The 23,793-nt window shown below is 38.4% G+C and overlaps 1 long non-coding RNA gene and 4 gene segments (V, D, J or C); all 5 read right to left on the reverse strand.

Moving 5' to 3' along the window:
* Window positions 1–1,988: 1,988 nt before the first annotated feature.
* On the reverse strand, window positions 1,989–14,382 carry LOC116051859. The segment is given in 2 exon segments: window positions 1,989–2,386; window positions 14,268–14,382. Coding segments are annotated over 2 exon segments (432 nt in total).
* On the reverse strand, window positions 3,854–4,922 carry LOC116051933. Its single transcript, XR_004105458.1, has 3 exons — window positions 4,834–4,922; window positions 4,020–4,079; window positions 3,854–3,896 (listed from the first exon to the last, which is right to left on the reverse strand). It is a non-coding gene; the product is annotated as an uncharacterized LOC116051933 (long non-coding RNA).
* Window positions 7,983–8,543, reverse strand: LOC116051917. The segment is given in 2 exon segments: window positions 7,983–8,288; window positions 8,386–8,543. Coding segments are annotated over 2 exon segments (348 nt in total).
* Window positions 8,570–17,808, reverse strand: LOC116051912. The segment is given in 3 exon segments: window positions 8,570–8,594; window positions 17,224–17,524; window positions 17,615–17,808. Coding segments are annotated over 3 exon segments (348 nt in total).
* Window positions 17,809–20,533: 2,725 nt separating this feature from the next.
* Window positions 20,534–21,031, reverse strand: LOC116051885. The segment is given in 2 exon segments: window positions 20,534–20,864; window positions 20,952–21,031. Coding segments are annotated over 2 exon segments (363 nt in total).
* Window positions 21,032–23,793: the final 2,762 nt, after the last annotated feature.

Raw genomic sequence — 23,793 nt, forward strand, 5'->3', positions numbered from 1 at the left:
ATTAAGTCTATGTTTGAGATATGTTTTCTCTCGTTTGGTGGGTGTGTCTTGGCTCAGGTCACAGGTGATACTCAATCAGCAGAGACGTCTGTAAACTCGTGGTGATAAAACATTTAAAACTGCATCAGCGTTTAACGTTGACGTTTGTTTAAGCCATATTACATGAGAGGGTTTAATTTCGAGGTCCGAAATTACTGAAGTGTAGGCCTCCTCAAGTGTAATATTGTGATTATACAACAACGGTTACCAACAAAATAAGTGATTAATCTGTATTCATATTGTGCAGCAATTCGCTCTTGAAATACAAAAAACAGACAGGATTTCTAGTCCCTCCCTGTTTAGTAAACCAGCCGATTTACCGTGGGATTTATCAAACTGAATAAATCCCGCTCGCACATATAAACACAAAACTGCTTTGCTAACTCCATCATGTTGTAAGTAAGACATCTGCTGAAAAAGTTATTGTATTCATTAGCATGATTGCCGTACTGTTTAGTTCACAAACATCCAACACACCAAAGTACAAACACATAGCGGACCAGACGCCAGCTTTTATTTTGAAAAGCCGAAGCTCGGGGACAGCACCAGCCGGGAGGGCATGAGACGGGAGCATAGACTGTATATTAATAATATATTATGTTATTAATAATAATAATATGAATTTAATATTGGTTAATAACGGTCGAAAATAAAGCTGTTCCACTAGCTGCTCCCTCTAGAGGTCTGGAGAACTTCCGTTGTGTAATCTGGATGCTGTGTTTTTTTGATGCATTTGTTTTCTGGGTTTGTGTGCTTTTCTTTTTGCATCGTTTCATATTTGCAAGCGCGTTTATCTATTTGGTTGTGTTGTGTGTCTTTGCAGTGCGTTTATGTATTTGGTTGTGTTGTGTGTATTTGCAGTGCGTTTGCTGAATGCTGCGCATGTGTTGTCAAATTAATTAAGTTGTTTTTCTTTTTCCATCACTTCTTCTTTCGGGGTTTGTGTGCTTTTCTTTTTGCATCGTTTTTATTTGCAGTGCGTTTATGTATTTGGTTGTGTTGTGATATTTGCAGTGCGTTTGCTGAATGCTGCACATGTGTTGTCAAATTAATGAAGTTGTTTTCCTAATTTGCTTGTGTTTTGTCTATTTGCGTGTGTTTTCTTAAGTTGCAGGGCGTCTGCCCCTGTCGGCCACCGTACTCAAGCACCAACATGACAGCGAATGAAAAGCAGAAGATGCATTGTTGTAACTGATGTTTAGAGGACTAGAATGTATTTAATTTTTCGTCATTACAGCTCAGAATTTTTTCCTTAGCTTCAGATTTTTAATTGAAAACAAAACAAATAGCATTTTATCCTTATGTACACTGTAAATCTGAATAAGTAAGCAGTACTCAAAATAATTGAGGAAATCAGTTGCCATTTTTTGGTTTCTAACTAATTTTCATGATTCTACACAGGTGTTAAATTCTGAAGCATCACAAGGTGTGAACATTTACTATCAACTTGTAAAGGTTAACCTTAAAGATGAAGAATGTCAGACAGTTGTGCTCTATAAGTCCAGTAAGTTCTGTAGGATTTTGTACATCTGCTGCTCAAACAACTCGGTGGCCATCGGGCACAATAATAAACAGCAACTTCAGTCTTCAGACTTTTCATCTGCAGATACAACTTTTTTCATAATGGAAAAAGATTTTGCTAAGATCTATGAACAGACAAAAACAATCCATCAAGTCAGAGTTATTTTTAAACTGAAAGAGAAAAAATGGCAACAAGGTTTTAGTTTGATGATGCTTCCTTTTAATGGCTGTAAAATATGTGAATTACAGGATTTGGTTTAAAATTGGTTCTGTCATTCTGTCAATTTCATGAAAGAAACTTGTGTACAATCTGAAAATCATGTGAAAGCTTTTTATTTTTAAATGCTACCAAAATGTAGATTCTTGCATTATCTTCATGCATTTACTTGTGGTACTTGTGTACTTATCAGCAGTATGGCACAAAAAAAGGAATACTGTGTCAACTATATGATCCCAGTGGTGATTGTAAATAGAGGAAGTAGTTGTTGTATGACTCTCATATTATCGTCTCTCACTGTGTCTCTTCTGGCACAGTAATACACTGCTGTGTCCTCTGTCTTCAGACTGTTCATCTGCAGATAGACTTTACTGCTGGAGTCATCTCTGGAGATGGTGAATCTCCCCTGGACTGACTGGGAGTAAAATAGATGAGAACTGCCTGTGTGTACAAAAGCGATCCACTCCAGTCCTTTTCCAGGAGCCTGTCTGACCCAGTTCATAGGGTAGCTGCTGAATGTGAATCCAGATGTTGTACAGGTCAATCTGTGGGATTCTCCAGGTCTTTTAATCGCTGGTTCAGATTCTGTCAGAGTCTGACCATCAACACCTGTCAAGAGGATAAAAAACATCAAGTGAAATAAGCTGATGACACAAATAAAAGCTATGTTAAATTAATATCAGTGAAAATCTTCACCTGCCCAGCAGATAGTTAAAAGCAGCAGTCCTGTCCTATAGTCCATCATGTTAAACTGTGTGTCCACTGTTCTCTGTCCTCCTCTCTGCACTCAGATAAGTAGAGGTGGAAGATATCTGAGTTTTGCATTAACTCCTCCTTTCTGATTGCACAGTGTCCTGTGTTCAATCTCTCCTCAAAACATATTTTCATGTTATGGCTTTCTCCTTAACGTATTTTGTGTTATTCTTACAGTAAGAATAATCTTACTGTATCTTAGAATTCAGATTCTATTTACATTTTTAACGTAATGTCATTATTATCCATGCTTTACTGTAAGTCTCTCTAACATTTGAACACATATATTTACTTGGCAGATGTTTTTTGTGAAATGCAACTTACAAATAATGTAATAGTGTTACGGTTTATATATAAAAGTTATCAAGATAATTATCATTGGAAAAATGTGTTTTCGTTCATTAAATCACCTTGTATGCTTGGTTTGAGATCGACAAACATTATCTTATGCAGTGATGGGAATAATAGCGTTATAAATAACGGCGTTACTAACAGCATTACTTTTTTTCAGTAACGAGTAATCTAATTGATTACTCTTACCATCTTAATAACGCCGTTACTGCCAAAAAATGCGGCGCGTTACTATATTTGAAGCAGTTTTTTTCATCAGACCAACTAGATCTCTGAGTCTGAGCCGAGAGGAAAAGACTTTTTTTACTGTTCTTCCTTGGTTAGTGGGCAGTGCACGAGACAAGCGCATAAATGCTGACGATTGGCTGAGGTTGAGTAAAATGTCATGTTAAGCCAATCAGAGGCAGAGTTGGGCGGGTGTTCGAAAGCACGCATAGTCGGACACACACAGGGCCGTTTGAAGGAATTTGGGGGCCACAAGCAAAATGGACATGGAGGCCCCCCCGCCCTGCACGCACGCACGCACGCAAAGCCTACAGGAACCACAGCATAGCCATAAAGTTTAAGTTCACCCACACTTTATATAAATAAGAAAAGGTTTACAGTGCATAAACTGCTGTTGCATAAACTGTGCATAAATAAAAAAAATGTAAAGTGCAAATACTCGTGTTGCATATACTATTACTAATATAATCCATCTGTCGAGGTACAGAATGCATCACTGAGTGTCTGACACCTAGAAATTTGACAGGCACTACTGTATATTAAAAATTCTGAAATGTCCATGGGCAAAAGTGACTGGTATTTACACAGTTTGGTGGGAATTCAATAGTGATTTGCACTGTTTTTTTTCTAACAATATGACAGCACACACTTATCAGTTTAAACTCTGGGCTGTGCAGGATATCAGCTATAATTATAGAGCTCGTGGTGGTGGTACCTTGTGCTATAGAGGCAACATCAGCACTGAGAAGTGATGCATCGGTTGATGTTGAGGATGAAGTTGATGGTGTAGCTGGGAAAATAATTGAAAAAAAAATCTGAAATTACCTGTGAAGTACGTTTTACCATTTCACTGTTAGCATATTGAAAGAGGTCACTATTAACAGCTCAGCTCAGTGAGAGAAGTTCACTCTACCTTCATCAGTGGAGGTATCCTTAGGAAGAGCCTGAGGGCTGAGAAATTTAAGCAAAGCACCTTGAGGGAGAAAGAAAAGATTGTAACACTTTATAATAACAATCATTAATAGATGGTAAATTGATAGTTAATTAACTTTAGTTCATTTAACTGTTAGCAAACAGTCTTTTTACTGTTAACAAACAATGAAATTATAATTAAATGTTTACTAATTATTAGTAGTGCTGTAAATTAACAGTTTATTGTAACACACATTATATCTATCATATGATATATTAGGTTTCGGGTAATGATTAAACATTTTTTGTTAACCTTTAAGAAACCATTTTTAAAACATCTATAAACATTACATAGATAGACGGACCAGATATTCCTAACACTTTGTTAAGGGTTACTAATGCTTAAAAACATCCCAAGCTAATGTTTGATACACAGAATTTATTGTGTGGTTTTCCTAACCCCCATTTGGTAAATAGATTATCACGGTGGAATAGTTAGTATAGCATGCTAATGTTATGCCACTTTCACCAAAACCAAAGCTATAGCAATGTCATGTCATTAAATACGATAAACAGTGATTCTGGAACAGATCTGCGTCTTCCTTATCCCGTTAAAAAACATATTACAGTAGTATGTAACCATATTCCGTCCGTTCGAAAAAAAAGTTGCACTAACTGTTCGTTAAAGCAGCATTTGCCGTCAGGCAGGTTACAGGTAACGTTAGCTAACATAAACATATTTTTGCTAGCCTACCTGCTGCAAAATTACATCAAGACAAGTAGAGCTATTTTATCCAGTGTAATTTATTACTTACCACTATCTTGTTTTTTCTTATCCTCCTCTTCCTTTCTCTTCTTCCTTTTCTGGCTTCCTGAAGCATAATTCTGCTTCATGATGACTGCCGACCGAGGAGGTTTTGTATTTTAACTGCAGCAGAGATCACGAGAGGGGCCCCTTGAGGAGAATCCCAATAACAGTGTCATTGCACTTTACTGCATTGACTATCAAAGGGGCGCTCACACAGTTTGTCGTTGCATTTTATTCTTAACCAGTCGTTGTCTTGGGGCTCCAGGCCAGCTCGGGGCCCCAAGCAATTGCTTGGTTTGCTTGCCTTGTCGCGACAAGTACATCTCGCTGCAGTCTGCGGGAAGGCGGGGCTTGACATCAAGCCCCGCTTTTTTTACTATGAAGAAAATTATTTGGATAAATGACGTGTTTTTTTATTTTGAATCTTTTAATTTTATTTGAAAATTTTATATCTATAAATGTAAATGATCTGAAAGAAAACCGAATAGGCTAGTCACCAATTTAAAAATGACATGAAATTATATTTTAAAACCTTAAAAAAGGACTGACAAATAAGAAAGCCATCCGGACTCTGAACATTAACAATGCCTTACAACCTCTTTAATGTAAATTTAATGCGCCCCTTTTTCGTGTATATATGTTTGCATTTAATGTTTTCAATGTGTTTATGGATCTGTACTTGAATAATAAAGTTTTTTGAAGACAAAAAAAAAAAAAAAAAAGACAGCCTGGTAGCGAAGCTGATAGAGCCTCTTGATTCACATTAGATAGAAACTGATGATGTAGGCTAAACAAACGATATTTCATGCAACAGTGAAGTTTTCATGTAGTTACTACTGATTTCTGATTTTGAAATGATATCCAAATTTGAAAAATGGGTCATTTTAAACCTTGTTAATATTGATGACAATGTGTTCAAACGGAAAACGAGCCATATTTCATTTAATTTAGCCCTCAAAAGTAGAATGGTGTGTTGTTTCGTTATGGACTTTCATATTAACAGCAAGAATTCAGTCACAACCAAATGTACAAAGGGGCAATTTTGCTTTAACAATTAACAGGTGAACCAGAAGCATACAGGTGAAACTCGAAAAATTATAATATTGTGCAAAAGTTCATTTATTTCAGTAATTCAACTTAAAAGGTAAAACTAATTATATAGACTTATTACATGCAAAGCGAGATATTTCAAGCCTGTATTTGTTATCATTTTGATGACTATGGCTTACAGTTTATGAAAACCCTCAGAAAATTTGAATATTGTGAAAAGGTTCAATATTTTAGGCTCAAAGTGTCCCACTCTAATCAGCTAATTAATCCAAAACACCTGCAAAGGGTTCCTGAGTCTTTAAATAGTCTCTCAGTCTGGTTCAGTAGAATTCACAATCATGCGAGATGCTCCTCGTATATTACCTGCACAGTAACACACCTAATCTAAGTATTTCAAAAGGTCGAACACACATACAGATGTTTAGATACAGTAAAATCGCTACGTGATTACCGTTATATCCGAGGGTTGAAGTTGCATTTTAACGGGGCAGTGCAAGTTGCTGCTGTGGTTTAGCTGAAGCTAACGCAGCCTGAGCTTTCACATTACAATATAAAAGGTGTTGACCGTTGACTTAGCTAGCACGCAAACAGTTCATTTACATGTCTACGAGCATGTTAGCAAACTACACCAAAAGACAAATACTGAGGAATATTGATAGAAAGCAGGGGAAACTAGTAGGCTACTTCCATACTTTTTAGCATTGGCTAATTAGCAACCTGCCTTCCATCAGATGTAGCTTCCGAGCTAGCTAGCAGCTAGCCCCAGAAGCTCATGAAAACAAGGCTTTCACCGGAGCAGTCTTACGTTATTTCCGAACCACTCTTTTCGTTTCAAAGTCGGAAATCAAATGAACGAAAAAGTACACGGGCCCAATTACAGTTCACTGTTGTTGCATGAAATGTCGTTTGTGTTTAGCTTACATCAGTTTCTGTCATCTAATGTGAAACAAGAGGATATGAGGTTTGCTACCGTCTTGGTCCGTTCGAGCCATAGACTGTATGGTTCGAGCGTATGGGGAGACGACGTAGGTAAAAAAAAAAATTGATTGATGTCAAGCCCCGCTTCCCGCAGACTGCAGCGAGATGCTCCTCTGTCGCGACGGGCCTGGACACACAAGAACAACACAAGCTAGTCAGTCAACGAGAGAGAGACAGGTATGGCGTTATGAAATCAAGGAGAGGGTTAACTTTTCCTGCTACAGATTTTCCACCGTGGTTAGAAAACACAGGGGAGACACTTTGTTTCTCTCACTATATGACTCTAGAGTCGCTACTTGCTCGAAAGCTATTCGCCCGAAAGCTATTCGCCGTCACTCTCTCACTTCTCCCTCGCTCTATCACACACTCAACACACACACACACACACACACACACACACACACACACACGCCAGCTCGACGCACACACCAGCGCACAAGTATAAACATCAGGCCACTGACGTTATTTGCACTACAAAGAGTGTATATATTTGTTATTTATTTTTGGTATAGTGCTTAACAAGCATCATTTAATTTATCCCAGCTGTGGCCTGTTGAGGTGTTGTGTTATTTGTATCGATCCACTAGCTATATAAACATAATATCTACATACATGGCATTTGATTGGAGGCTAGTCTAGACTTTGTCCCACAGCAACATTAAAATAGTTTAGATTTGTGTACATTATTTATGTTAATAATGTATTGTTTTTAAGTGTCCATTTCATTATAATATTCAGATTTATCATAAATAATTGAACATGCACATGTATTTTAAGTTCCATTAAAGAGGGGTAGGTGGAGGTGGGGTCTTTTTTTTTTTTCAAATTTGAAATTTTGAGTCCTGATAATCAGAACAGGGTTTCATGCATTTGTTCCAGGAAAACTCTGACATCCAACAAGTTTCAGTTGTGTGCATTTAACAATGTAAACATCTAATTCAGTTTTTGTTGTGGGAGAAGAGACAATGATCAGTGATTGAAACCCCAAAGTATTTAAACTCCAGCAAGAGTGCAGGCTGTGTGCTGGTGTTGAAACCATTAGTGGTCTGAGGGCTCCTCCTCTGGTGGCTTCATGTTACAAGTGTTCAGGCTCTGAGGGGTTTTTGTTCAGGTCTACTGATGGTTTGTGTTACTGTGGGTATCTGGCACAGTAATACACAGCAGTGTCTTCAGGCTGCACATTCTGTCCATTTAGAGTCACTGTGTTGCTGGAAGTCTCTAAGTCAATACTGAACTTGCTCTTCAGGGAATCTTTGTAGTATGAATCTCCAGTATATTTCATTCCAATCCACTCCAGTCCTTTCCCTGCAGGCTGTCTGATCCAAGCTGTGTAGTGGCTACCAACAGAATAAGAGACCTGACAGGTGATGGTCAGACGTTGACCTGGCTGCACAGTCACAGAGGCTGGCTGGGTCAACTGTTCACATTTCACACCTGTGGAAGAAAACATGTTGAGTATTGAATCAGTGAAATAACAGTGAACAGTGTGCTGTGATCATACTGTCAGTGTCTCTGCCTCAGTGAGACTCACAGGATCCAGCAGCCAGCAGCAGCAGCAGAGCTACAGAGAACATGGTTGCTATTGAAGGTGATCTGATGGGAGCTTCTCTTCTTCTGCTGCAACTGACAGCATGATATCAAGTCTTTATAGCAGACTGTGAGGAAGTTCACTTTGCATAGAGAAGGACACTGACAGGCTATAAAAGAAGGCTGGACTGTCCTGTCACAAGTAGTCAAAGACTGGACTTATGTTAAGAAAATGTATTCTGACACATGAAAGAAATTGTATTTATTATCACAGCAAAGTTAACACAAAGTTACATTCATGTCTATTAATTCTTCATAAAACTTGAAATTCTGTTAAACTCAGATCAACAGAATATGTAATTTCTGCTTTAAGTACATATAGGTGAGCTGCAAGTTTTGACTTGTTTTGACATTTTGAGTTTTTGTACAGCGTTGCTCCTTCCTGTGTCACTGTGGCTCTCGAGCACAATAATAAACAGCAGAATCTTCAGTCTTCAGACTGTTCATCTGCAGAAACACCTGCTGTCTGCTGTTTTCTCTGGAGACGGTAAACCGGCCTTTGACTGACTGAGAGTAGTAGATGTAGCTACTGTCATAGCTGATGTAAGCCATCCATTCCAGTCCTTTTCCAGCAGCCTGTCTGATCCAAGCACTATTAATATTACCACCAAACCCAGAATATGTGCAGGTCAGTCTGTGGGATTCTCCAGGTCTTTTAACCACTGGTTCAGACTCAGTCAGTGTTTGACCCTCAGTACCTACAGACATTTAAACAGCTCATTAGTTTCTGTAATGCAGCCATGTTGTCTTTGTACTAGGAGGTTTGTCAGAAAAACATCTATTGTTCTTACCTGCCCAGTTAAATGACAGGATGAGAAAAACAACCAAATAAACAGGTCTGATCATTGTTAAAGCCAGTTGTCTCTGTCCAGTCTACAGCGTGTATGTCAGTGATTTAGTGTATGTCCTTCACTCGGCAACACATATGTAGAGATGGAAGAGGTCAGAGATTTGCATTGACTCCTCCTAAGAAACAACACATCTCTGGTGGGAAAGAAATCATAATTTTACATAGTGATTATGATTTTCTCAATAAGGAAGATAGATTTATTTATACTCAAATTAGATGTATTTATATACTTTGCTCAGCAGCATTTGATGGCCATCCATATTCTGGATATATCATGCATAAATGTCCAAATATATTGTCAACACCTGCTGTTCAAAATCAAAAAAAGGAACATTATTACCATTTTTTTTGTAGAAAAGCAAATGTCAGTTGTAACAAAAAGCCATATCACTGTAGCATACTGGGAAAACAAACTATTGAGTTTTGAGAATTTAAATTTTTTTTAAGTATGCCTGTTTTGGACTGTACATCATCGTGCCCCGCCCCCCACTGAATGAGTTCTTTCAAAGATTTGAGAGTGGTGGTAGTACAAGGGCCTCCACCAAAGGGGACTGTGTAATACCTTTTAGGGCCCTGACACACCAACCAGACGGGCCGACCGTCGGCAGAAAAGCCAGTCGGACTGATCAGTCAGGTCCCCGAGGTCCAAAAAATGCCTCAGAACACACTAAGGCGACGCCGACTTGAGCGTACGCTCTGCGCGTGCGTGAAAAGTAATACGTCTTCATAGCAGCAGGCGGCGCTGCTCTGACTCAAGTCACCGACCTCACCAGACAGTCCGACGGCCGATTATCGGGTTGGTGTGTCTTCTCTCTTAGGCGCACCACTTTTGGACAAACTGTTTTGTCAGTCAAGGGAAATAAATATTGGAATAGTCTACCCTCCACAATAAGGGACTGCCCCACATACATCAATTTTAAAACTCATTTAAAATTCTGGCTTTTAGAAAACCAAAGCTGCACTCACTTTTAACTTTTAACTGCCACACACATTTCACTATGTGTAACAATTAGGACTGTCAATCGATAAAAAATTAGCTAACTAATAGCGTTAGCTGTCAGCATTTTAACCGTGTTTAATCCAGCTACTAGCTACCGGTAGGCTAACGTTAGCTGCTGTCGAGTATAGTGTTAACTAACGTCACGTGCAGCGGTGTTTGTGTTGCCTGTCTGTATCAGAGCACCAGAGAGAAGTGCAGACATATCAGTGGCACCAGATTTCGGTAGCCAGGGTTGGCAGGAAGAAGATGTTTTACAAGTAAAAGTTCCAATTAATGATCCAGGCAGCACATTCACGTCTCCCTCCTTCATTTTACAGTCCAATGGTGGCTAGAACGGCTCCGGGTCAAATGTCAATATGGAATAGATTAATCTGCGTTATTTTTTTTAATGCGTTATTTTTTCTCAGATTAATTAATCGAAATTAACGCGTTATTTGGGCAGCCCTAGTAACAATGTATGTTCTGTTGTATGTTGTCTTGACTGTTGTTGTTAGTGTTTGTCTTGCCTCTCAAACTATGAGAGTGTTGCATGCTTGATACTGTTTTCATGTTTTTCTTTTTATGTATCTGCCTAGGGACAATAGATGAAAATTAGCTATGGTGCTAACTCTAGCATATTTACATTGTGTACTTGTACTGATGTCCATTAATATGCACTCTCCCTATCTAAATAAACTATTAAAATAAAATAAAAATAAAAATAACACTAAAAAACAGGAAGTCACAAACCACAACATCAGCTGTTGCTTCCATTGTGGTCAGGAATTTGTGTGTGTGATTAGAGACACAGTCATATTCTACTTAGTATCACCTGACGTCTTATCTTCTACTGCCACCTGGAGGTTCTTGGGAAAATAATTTGTATGAGGTTTTTGGTTTTTTTCCTTTAACCACTGTGTTTCTCTGGCACAGTAATACACAGCAGAGTCCTCTGGCTTTAAGTTGGACAGTCTCAGATACACCATGCTGTTGCTGTCATCTCTACTGATTTCTACACGGCCCTGCACACTGCTGGCATAAGTGTTTCTGCTTGAAGCAGAGAAGCCTATCGCTGTCCATTCCATTCCTTCTTCTGCAGGTTGTCTGATCCAGCTCATAACACAGCAGCTAAATGTGAAGCCAGATCCCCTGCAGGAGAGACTGAGAGTCTCCCCAGGCTTTTTCACTACTGAACTGGAAGGAATGGACTCCATACTCTGACCTGTACAACCTGATGAAATAAAAGGGAGAGAGGAAACACAGAGGAAATTAATCATTTGGGAAGTTTTCTGGTGTCACTGACTGACCATCAGTCCATGTTGTCTGAGAAAAGATAACACAGCAAGAAGCAGGAGAACTCACAGGGCAGAGAGAGAGCAACCAGCAGAAGAGTGAGTGTGTTCATCATCCTGAGGCTGGAGATGTGACATCTGATGCTCCACACAAAGAACAAGAGCAGTCAGCAGGACAGAAGTACACTGCACACACTGAAGCTTTACATCACGATAGCATGGGGAGGGAGTGGCTCCTAAACCAGCACTCTGTATAATTTGTATAAATATATTATAATTGCTTTTCCTTCTATGCTAAATACAATATCACATCCAGAGACATGAGCACTCATTGTAGTGTTATCTGTAAGGTTTATGTTAAATGAACTTACAAATGAATGATGTCATGTAAAATGTGTGGTTGAGTCACATGGGTGCTGGGTATTTGTGCAGGTCTGTTGGTGGTTTGCATCACTGTAGAGGTATATTTTTTTTTATCAAAGAGCTTATATATATTATAATATATTGAATTCATTTTCTAATTTCAATAATCTTTTTACAAATGCAGGCTCTGAGTCATGATAAACTGTCCCAACATGCTGACAAATACAGTTTTTATTGATGACATATCTTTCATTATAAATTGTCAGTCATTCAGTGGAACATGTGTTTTCACAGTTCTGACATGGTTCAGTGCTTCTCACACAGAGTTCAGTGTTATTCAGTTTTTGTACAGCTTAGTAGTGTTGTGTGTCACTGTGACTCTTGTGCACAATAATAAACTGCAGAGTCTTCTTGTTTCAGACTCTTAACCTCTAAGTGCACACGATTTTGGGAAGTGTCTTTGGTGATGGAAAACTGGCCTTGGACACTTTGGGCAAATATTGTGCCAGTTCCGCTATCGATGCGTCCGATCCATTCCAGTCCTTTCCCTGGTTTCTGACGAATCCAGTGCAGCCAAGCTAGAGACAGTCCATCCACCTTACAGGACAGAGTGACTGGTTGTCCAGCTCTGCTCACCACTGGGTCTGAGGAGGTGAGGGACTGGCCCTGAGCAGCTGGAAGAGACAGAGTTTACATTACAGGGAGCCAGCTGACATCCAAAGCTCCTTTTCTCCTCCTTCACTCAACACCGACTTCACTCACCTGAAATGAGAGCCAAGAGGAGGACACTTTGTGCAACTGTCATGGTGGGAACTTGACTCCGTCTGCAACTGCAGAGGCTGTTATGGGAATTATATATTGTGTTGACAGAATGGGTGGGGATTATTCATCAGTATGTGAATTTACATTTTAGCAGTTGGAGATACAGTTTTCTGACAGAAAAGGAGGAGTGCTGGACTCTGAGAGAGAGAGAGAGAGAGAGAGAGAGAGAGAGAGAGAGGTTTTCGAAACAGAATGAGATACTTTAAAGATGTTGTTCATTGTTTCTCTTGTTTTCAGTGTGTTTGGACAGTTTTTCAACTGTGTGCATTTCTAAGAGGGTAAGATTGTGTGGTGTGTAGTTCAATGTATAAAGTACAAGCTGTAATGTCAGTCTAAGACGTTAATTTAAAACGTTATTGTTCACCTAAGTGAGGTGGATTACTGCTAATAGAGGAAACAATGTGACAAAGGAATACATAGTTTTTCCTCCAAGAGCCAAGGAAGTAAAAGTTTGCCTTATTGCAGTATTACTACAGTATCCATTCAGCTTCCAACCCAATGGCTTCCATACACAATAATAAACAGCAGCTCCTTCATTCTTCTAGCTGTTTATATTGAAATTGATTTGAAATGATGAAATTGAGAACTATACAACTAAATGAATATATGAAGAATCAGTCACTGCTGATCCAGCACCTAAATGTTCTATTTCTGTTGGGGTGAAGCAAGCTCTCAAAGGGTCTGAGTATAAAATTGTAGTTTTGAGTGGCAGTCAGTCAAAATCATAGAGATAAGCAGAACTAAGTGTTTCCATATTGAGGACAGAGAAACTTGAGACTGACCCCTTCTAGGGTTTTTATGAAAGAAAATGTAACATTATTTGTCACTCCTGCTTTAGATGCCACATGGCTGACATGTGTATGTAGTATTTATTTTATTCATACCTGGACAAGGATTGTTTTGCTGTTTTGTAAGGAAGTGATTATTGATTATATGCTACATCTCAAGGGGCTATCATTTAAATAAATACAATGAATTGAAATTAAAGTAAAATATTTTTGTTGGTGGTCTTTTTCAGGGCACAATTTCATGATTTTATTAAAAACAACAAAAGCTAAAAAATTGTATTTTTATCTAAGAATATATCTATAAGGACTGTGTACAGCTGCTCAACCAACTCCAGTCACTGTGGGTGTCGAGCACAATAATAAACAGCAGAATCTTCAGTCTTCAGACTGTTCATCTGCAGATACAGCTGCTCTCTGCTGTTGTCTCTGGAGATGGTAAACCGGCCTTGAACTGACTGAGAGTAGTAGATTCTGTCACTATCATATTCGATAGTTGCTAACCACTCCAGTCCTTTTCCAGGAGCCTGTCTGATCCAGGCCATCCACGAGCTACCAAAGTTAAACCCAGAGGCTGTACAGGTCAATCTGTGGGATTCTCCAGGTCTCTTAACCACTGGTTCAGATTCTATTAGAGTCTGCCCATCAACACCTGTCAAGACAAAAATAAAATGGGAAATGTGTCAGTTATACAATTTAAAACTGTGTCAAATAAATATCAATGAAAATCTTCACCTGCCCAGCAGAGAGTTAAAAGCAGCAGTCCTGTCCTATAGTCCATCATGTTAAACTGTGTGTCCACTGTTCTCTGTCCTCCTCTCTGCACTCAGATAAGTAGAGGTGGAAGATATCTGAGATTTGCATTGACTCCTCCTCACAGGGAGGAAACATTTGACCTGGAGATATTTAATGAAACTGGGAAATTAATGTGCAAGAGTCTTAATTTGTGCAAAATGTTTATCAGTATTAACACTATAGCAACATGTATTCTAACAATACACAAATTCCATCTGTTTTTCTCAAGGTTTATTCAAATTAGTTAAATTATGTTTAATCTTGGTATCAAGGCTCTGTTTCTCATTGGTCTCTGTGAGCAGAATGGGCAGCACATGAGAGCATCCACAATAATATAAATAATCGGTTTCATTCTGATCACCAACATCTAGTATCATTTATGACAACTGCTTTGTATTGATCTCACTGTGTCATACTATTATAACATTCATGGTTAGTACTTATGAATAAGACTTTGGCAATTTAGATAATGGTTTGACAATTGAAAGAACTATGTATATTACTGTAGAGGATGTAACATCATTATTAAAATAAATATGTACTTGTGTTTAAAATATATAGAACTTTTATGTGGATATATTAAAGTGCTTTTCAGGTGGTGAGAAAACTCAGACGTCATTACAGTAAGATCACATTGCTGTTTGTTGTCTGTGGAGGTTTTTGTGCAGCTGCTCCACTGTCTTCAGTCACTGTGTCTTCTCGAGCACAGAAGTAAACAGCAGAATCTGCTGCTGTCAGGCTCTGGACCTCGAGGTACTGAGTGCTGCTGGGAACATCTTCAGTCATGATGAAATGGCTTTGAAAGGAGCTGCCATAGATAGTAGAGTTTGAACCTGCATTCATCCTCCCAATCCACTCCAGAGCTTCTGCTGGTCTCTGTCATATCCAGTGAATATAGGTGCTTGTCATGTCAAAGCCAGATATGATACATGACATCTTCACTGTCTCTCCAGGTCTTTTCACCTCAGAGGAAGACTGGTCCAGTTTGATCTCACTCCAAACTCCTGTAAGTAAAGAAATTGTGATAATCATCCATCACAGAGGTTAAATAGTTACACTAGAGTGTCTTTAGTGTGTTAAAGCAGAAATTACCCTTACCATGAAAAGTAACTATAAAGAATAAACTCCATGAACTCATATTTTCCACTCTGTAATAAACACTGTAATCCAGTGTTTTCTGATCTGAATATAAGTTAAGTTAATAATAATATAAGTTTTCTAAAGTGTCCCAGTTGTTCTGTCATAAATGTTCTAAGAGCTGTTGATGGTGTTATTATAAGGAAGGAAGAGTTTGCATGGACCTCCCTCTTCAGGTTTAAAAAGAGAACATGGAAAGCAGATGCACTTTAACTTTAACAACCCTTTCTACAAGAACAGGAAAACTAAAAAAGATCAAATACCTGTCAACTATTTCTGCTATGAAATACAGTAGTTTGATGCTACAGGGACAGACAAGATGTATTTTTCTGACAGTATATTGAACTGAGAAATATGTCTTATATATTTAATGTTTATGTGGAAATCAAAATGTTTATTTTCTTGGATTCTAGTCTTGAAATTTTGATGAGCAGGTGACATTATATTTTCCATGGTCAAATTACAAAAATGTTATTTGCATACTTAAACTGCACATTTGAATGTATGTATATCATGCTTTTTTTTAAATGTTATTGCCTGATCCAGCTCTTTGTAGGTAACAGGAAATCAGTTTTTCTTGTATTGTCTAAGCATCTAAATACAATTACAGAGATACAACAGAACACATCCTTGTAGTGATACATTTCTCAAATACATTTAATCATAAACAACCTCTCTATCAGGGAGTAACTGGCCACATATACTCTGCTGGAAAATTTATTTGTTTACATTTTATTTTTATTTTATTTTTTTTCTGTTGGTGGTTTGTATCACTGTGTAGCTTAGACGTACACAGTAATACACAGCTGTGTCCTCAGGCTGCACATTCTGTCCTTTTAGAGTCACTGTTAGAGCAGAAGTGTCTCTGCTGTAGCTGAACTTGTTCTTCAGAGCATTATTTTGACGAAGGCCACTTGTTCCCCACTGATGGGAAATCCAGTCCATTGGTTTTCCTTCACTCTGTCTGACCCAACCTGTTGCATAGCTGTTATCAGTCAAAGAATAACCAGAGACCTGACAGCTGATGGTCAGAGACTGTCCAGGCTGCACAACCATTGAGTCTGTCTGGATGAGATCAATACTGTTCACACCTGTGGAAACACAAATCAACATTATCTCCATCATTCATCTGACTATTCAGTGTTTCTAATGTGTGTATTAGAGTGAATCCACTGAAAGCTACTCACAGGATCCAGCAGCCAGCAGCAGTATCAGAGCTACAGAGAACATGTTGATGTTGAAGCTGAACTGATGTGAGCTCTTCTGTCTCTCACTGACACACACACTTCACTTCTTTATGAGGCTCCACACAAGGAGGCTGATTTACATATTAATGACAGTAAATCAGCTGACCAAAGTATATTTGAATAAATCAAAATGAAGATGAAATGTTCAGGTGTTCTCACATAAATAGAAGGTGAAACCTGAATCTCTGACAAACATGTTAATGAAAAGTAAATAATGATATGATAGAAGAGAACCGATTCATTTAAATCACTGAATTTATTTCATCACTTGAAAGGTTATATATACATTCAATGATGTATCACTGATTGTTATGTCAGAGTATTTAAAATGATTGATTGTACTGTTAATGTTACATTTAATTAAGAACCTAAAACTGTTTCTCTCTTTACTGTAACAGTGAGCTGGTGTTGAAACCATTAGTGGTCTGAGGGCTCCTCCTCTGGTGGCTTCATGTTACAAGTGTTCAGGCTCTGAGGGGTTTTTGTTCAGGTCTACTGATGGTTTGTGTTACTGTGGCTCTCTGGCACAGTAATACACAGCAGTGTCTTCAGGCTGCACATTCTGTCCATTTAGAGTCACTCTGTTACTGGAAGTCTCTAAGTCGATACTGAACTTGTTCTTCAGTGAATCTTTGTAGTATGAAGCTCCTGTATATTTCACTCCAATCCACTCCAGTCCTTTCCCTGCAGGCTGTCTGATCCAAGCTGTGTAGTAGCTGCTAACAGAATAAGAGACCTGACAGGTGATGGTCAGACGTTGACCTGGCTGCACAGTCACAGAGGCTGGCTGGGTCAACTGTTCACACTTCACACCTGTTGAAAAAAGAAAATGTTTTGTAACAAATGATCAAGTTATAATGCAAAAGAAGAATTGTTGACTTTAACAAATCCAGAGAGACTCACATCCAGCTGCCAACAGCAGCAGCAGAGCTACAGAGAACATGGTTTATGTTGAAACTGACGTGCTGTGAACTCCACTGACAGCCTGATGTGATGTTTTTATAGCTGAGAAACAAGGAAGGTCACTGAGTTTGCATAAAATCAAACATATGAAGCATCAATGTTGGTCTAACTGGAGTCAATAGAAGAGTTTGTTCAGTGTTATTATATCTGCAGAGAGAAAATATGCGTGTCATTTTTGATTTCTTCATATCTAGGTAGAGGTAACTTTATTGCATTAATCTGTCAATATTGTCTCCACATATTTTTTAGACTTTCATTTGTGTTAATAAACAGCAATAATTCCTTAATGACTATATTATTTTTCTATCTTCAAACATTAATAATCTTTTTTTTATATAAAATAGTTATCTCCATACATGATACTAGTAAATTCAATCTAAACAATAACGTTAAATGCTGTCATCACTCATCTCCACTCAGCTGTTTTCTCTTAGAAATTATTTTAATGAAATTACAGTATGTGATGAAAAGAGTGACATATTCTTATTTATCGATTGATTTTATTAGAGAGCAATATGAATCATTTCAGAGTTTGAGTATCAGTCAGTTAAGATCAATGAGAACAGCAGATCTGAGTTTCTCCTTTTAGTAACAGAGGAGAGAGAAACTAGACACTGACTGTCCTCTAGTGATTTTATAAAAGAAACAGTAACATTATTTTTCATTCTCATAGATTCCACATCATATCATTTACAGACAGTATTGTGTCTTACTTTGTAGAAATGTAAAGTATTTGTAGAAGTTTAATTTCAGCAACCAGATTGTTGGGCTGTCTTTGGACCTTGTATCAATGAATGATCTTTATTGTGTTTTTAATGTGTTTTCAAGTTTGTGTATAATGCAGGGAGGATTATTCATTTATAATAAAAAACATATATGAAAATAAAATTACAGAATATAAAACAATTTAACCTGAAAACAACAAAAAAAATGTTTATATATATACATTTTATGAAAAATATTTCAAACTACCAGCATGAAAGAATGAGTACTGTAGGATTTTGTACAGCTGCTCAACCAACTCCAGTCACTGTGGGTCTCGAGCACAATAATAAACAGCAGAATCTTCAGTCTTCAGACTGTTCATCTGCAGATACAGCTGCTCTCTGCTGTTGTCTCTGGAGATGGTAAACCGGCCCTGAACTGACTGAGAGTAGTATTTGGTGCCACCGTTACTATTCCAGGCAATCCACTCCAGTCCTTTTCCAGGAGCCTGTCTGATCCAGGCCATGTGATAGCTGCCTAAATTAAACCCAGATGTGGTACAGGTCAATCTGTGGGATTCTCCAGGATTTTTAACCGCTGGTTCAGATTCTGTCAGAGTCTGACCATCAACACCTGTCAAGATAAACAAGAAAACAATCACTTCATGTAGGATGGCAACGTTTTGAAGAGCAGATCTACAGCAGCAGAGCTACAGAGAACATGGTTGCTATTGAAGGTGATCTGATGGGAGCTTCTCTTCTTCTGCTGCAACTGACAGCATGATATCAAGTCTTTATAGTAGACTGTGAGGAAGTTTACTTTGCATAGAGAAGGACACTGACAGGCTATAAAAGAAGGATGGACTGTCCTGTCACAAGTAAAGCTTTAAATTGTGTTTGGACACATGAAAGCAAATATTCATGATCAACAATAACTTAAAGGTCAAGTTATTTTAGTTTTTACAAAACTTTTACAAAACAACAAGTCATAAGAGTTAGATGAAAACATTTACATTTGCATTAAGATTAACAGAATAGTTCATGTTCCCAGGCTCAACTGAATATGAGAGAACACCAGAGCTGCAATAAAACTTGTCTGAATGAAGCAGTCTTACTGAGACTTTGTTTCTCTGAATGTGTTCATGATTTTGATGATTTTGTTATTTAACTGTCATTTTTTGTGAATGTGAAAAACAGAAAACAAACTTTTGGCTTGTTGAGTTGTTGTACAGCGTTCCTCCTTCCTGTGTCACTGTGGCCATCGAGAACAATAATAAACAGCAGAATCTTCAGTCTTCAGACTGTTCATCTGCAGATACAGCTTCTTTCATAATGGGAAGAGTTGTTGCTCAGATCTATGAACAGACAAATTAAAACAATCTATCAAGTCAGAGGATATTTAAAACAGACAAAGAAAAAGCATCAAGTATCACTTTATTTGTCATTTCACTGAGTAGGCCTACTTGCATTCACATAAGAAACAAAAAGTTGTTTCTTATCAGTCACAGTGCAATAAATAAAATCAGGAATGAATACTTATGGGTAAAAAAACAGTCATATCTAAAATAGAGCTAAAATCCAACATTTAGACAGAACAATCAGTCCATTAAATAGGAAGCATCATAAGGTGAATGTCAGTGCCATCAACTTGACAGGTGACTAGCTGTCAAGGTGTTGGGGGGGGTTTGGCTGTAGCTGAGTGACTGTGTGAGGGGAGGGAACACAGTCCATTGATTATTTGTACTGCTTGTGGGAAGAAGCTGTTAATCATCCTGCTGGTCCTAAAGCTGATGTTGTAGGACCTGCAAAAGTGGCAACAATGTTTTAAATTGTTAAATATCTTCGCTTCCTTTTCATGGCTGTACAAATTGTTAATTTCAGTTTTTTGTGTGGATTTGGTTCTGTATAGGAAAATCATTTTCATGAAAAATAAATGTGTGTACATTCTAAAAATAATGTGGAAGCTTTTTATTTTTAAATGTTACCAGAATGGTGATTTTTGTATGATCTTCATGCAGGTACTTGTGAAGACATGTGGACACAGTTTCACCACACTAATACAGAGAACGTATCAGCAGTATGGGACAAAAGTGATACTGAGACAAACAAATGTCAGTGGTGGTGGAAAAAAAGGAGGAAGTAGTTTTTGTATGACTCTCCTATTACCGTCTCTCACTGTGTCTCTCGTGCACAGTAATACACTGCTGTGTCCTCGGTCTTCAGACTGTTCATCTGCAGATAGAGTTTACTGCTGGAGTCATCTCTGGAGATGGTGAATCTCCCCTGGACTGACTGGGAGTAAGAGATAGGAGAACTAGATGTGCTTATGAAAGCAATCCACTCCAGTCCTTTTCCAGGAGCCTGTCTGACCCAGCTCATTTCGTAGCTGCTGAATGTGAATCCAGATGCTGTACAGGTCAATCTGTGGGATTCTCCAGGTCTTTTACTCACTGGTTCAGATTCTGTCAGCGTCTGACCATCAACACCTGTCAAGTGGATAAAAAACATCAAGTGAAATAAGCTGATGACACAAATAAAAGCTATGTTAAATTAATATCAGTGAAAATCTTCACCTGCCCAGCAGATAGTTAAAAGCAGCAGTCCTGTCCTATAGTCCATCATGTTAAACTGTGTGTCCACTGTTCTCTGTCCTCCTCTCTGCACTCAGATAAGTAGAGGTGGAAGATATCTGAGTTTTGCATTGACTCCTCCTTTTTTGACTTTCTCCTAACTGTATTTTGTGTTTTCAGAAATCATCTCACCGTATCTCTTACCATTTTGACTTTGTTTCACATTTTAAACCTGATGTTACTAATCCTTTTTTTTTTTTTTTTTTTTAGAGTAAGTCACTTTCTAACATTTGTTTATGTTTATTTACTCTCAGGTTTGTCCAATGCAATGTACCAAATATGGAATAATATAATATGTATAATATAAATGTTTGGATAAAAAGCGTCAGCTAAATGAAATGTAATGCAATAAATTGGTTTCAGTTTATGTAGTAGGTAAATCACCTTGTCTGCTTGAGATAGGTAAACAACATCTCATGTCTCCTAAAGTTATTTTTGATCAAATTGCTGCTTTTCATGTGAATTAAGCTTATGTACAATATTATTAGACCAAACATCGGTTTTTAAACTAGTAAAATTCAGAGCAAAAAATTAACCTTCTGAAGAAAATTCAGCTGCATTTATTTTTAATTACTTAAATAAGGTTAATGTTAAACACTTTCTAAAAGTCTAACTCAATCTGTCTTGTGGGAGTACAGACAATGATGTATCAGTGATTGAAACTTCCAAGTATTTAAACTAGGGCTGTCAAAATTAATGCAAATGCTTTTTACGCCACTAGTTGTTTTTGATGTAGGATTAATGCATGCGCGTTTTGTGATTTGATCGGGCGCTCTTTAGCGTGTAGTAGCTGCTACCTGCATTTATTTTTTCATATATTTGGTTGCTGACTGTATTTGGTGCAAACATAAAGATTTTGGCAGCAGCCAGAATCATGTGAATAGTAATATATTTTGAAGGTTTTAATAAAAGACTTTTAACGGTTTCAGTGTTTGCAGATGTTTAAAGAAACAGACATACAGAGAAACTTGGAGCCTTTTAGAGGAAAACAGCTGATCAGGAACTGAAACGTGACAAAATGCAAAAAACTAAATCCTTTAACATAGATGAGAACTATTGTAGTTCATCCATTTACAAGTTCCATCCATTTACTCTTCCGTAATAAATAACATATTTTACCTTCATATGTGTTTGTGGTTAGAAATAAAATCATATATCAAATATCATGCAGCATGATTTTTACTTTTTTTAATTTCAGAATTCTTAAAAGCCAGTCATACAACAATCATACTCAAATGTCTGTGTTGTCTCATTTTGAATGACTTGACCTGAGGACATTAGTCATGTGAGACAGTGCAGAGTTTATCAGCCCAGGGAGGATGAGGAAAGACAAGAAATGTTTCTTACTGCAGGAGTTGAAGTAGTTTAATTTAAGCAACCAGATCATTGATTTGTTAAATATCGTTGCTTCCTTTTAATGGCTGTCTATCTATCTATTTGGCTCCTGCGATGGGTAGGGGGGTATCCCATCCCTGTGCGTTGAGCCGACCAGATGAACCAGTTGTTTCCAGAGCTGACGGTCTTGTGCCAACTGCTCCGCATCTTCCACTGCAACTCCAAGTTGTTGGAGGTCGCCCGCAAAAACGTCTAGCCATCAGGTGCTGGGTTTACCTCGTGGTCGTCTCCAGCCTGCGGCCCTCGGATCAAATTGGAGAATGGCTCTCGTCGGATGGTCGGAAGGAAGGCGGAGAACATGGCCGAACCAGCGGGTACGATGTTGTGCAGCCAGGCAGGATGCTCTGGGCTGGCACGTGCGGACTCTAAGCACTTGATTGGAAACCCGCTGGGGCCACCTGATGTTCTCAAGAGTTCTGAGAGCCCTGCTATCAAAGCCATCTAATCTTGCAGCCAGTGTCTTATTTAGGGGCCATGTCTCCGAACTATAAAGCAGGATGGAGAGTACTGCTGAGTTGTAAATCCGGAGCTTCGTCTTGCGTAAGATGGTCTGGTGTTGCCAGAGTGGTTTCCAGAGAGACTGCAGGGCTGACGCAGCCAGGGCTCTTCTACGGGTGATCTCTAGTTTTAGGTCCCCGTTATCTGTCACTATGGATCCCAGATACACAAAGTTCTTGACAGGCTCTACAATATCTTTGCCAAGCCGCAGGGAAGGTGGATGTGGTCTGTCACCGACATGCATGAGCTTGGTTTTCGTCCAGCTCACCTGGAGGCCAAGCTTCTCCGCCTCTTCACTGTATATGGCCAGAGCGTCTCTCAGCTGGCTGTAGGACGTGCTGAGCAGGATGGTGTCGTCAGCGTACTCCAGGTCAGTCAGGTGGTAACTGCCGAGGGACAATCCGGGAACCCGCTCACAAACCCTAGATATCAGATGGTCGATGATGCAGTTTTTAATGGCTGTACAAATAGTTAATTTCAGGATATTGTGTGGATTTGGTTCTGTATAGGAAAATCATTTTCATAAAAAAAAAAAAAAAAAAAGTGTACATTCTGAAAATAATGTGGAAGCTTTTTATTTTTAAATGTTATCAAAATGTTGATTTTGGCATGATCTTCATGCAGGTAGTGAATATGTGGACACAGTTTCATCACACTAATACAGAGAACTTATCAGCAGTATGGCAAAAAATTATACTGAGACAAGTAAATGTCAGTGGTGGTGAAAAAAATAGAGGAAGTACTTTTTGTATTACTCTCCTATTATCGTCTCTCACTGTGTCTCTCGTGCACAGTAATACACTGCTGTGTCCTCTGTCTTCAGACTGTTCATCTGCAGATAGAGTTTACTGCTGGAGTCATCTCTGGAGATGGTGAATCTGCCCTGGACTGA

The sequence above is a fragment of the Sander lucioperca genome, chromosome 21, assembly GCF_008315115.2.
Source record: "Sander lucioperca isolate FBNREF2018 chromosome 21, SLUC_FBN_1.2, whole genome shotgun sequence".
NCBI classification, from domain to species: domain Eukaryota; kingdom Metazoa; phylum Chordata; class Actinopteri; order Perciformes; family Percidae; genus Sander; species Sander lucioperca.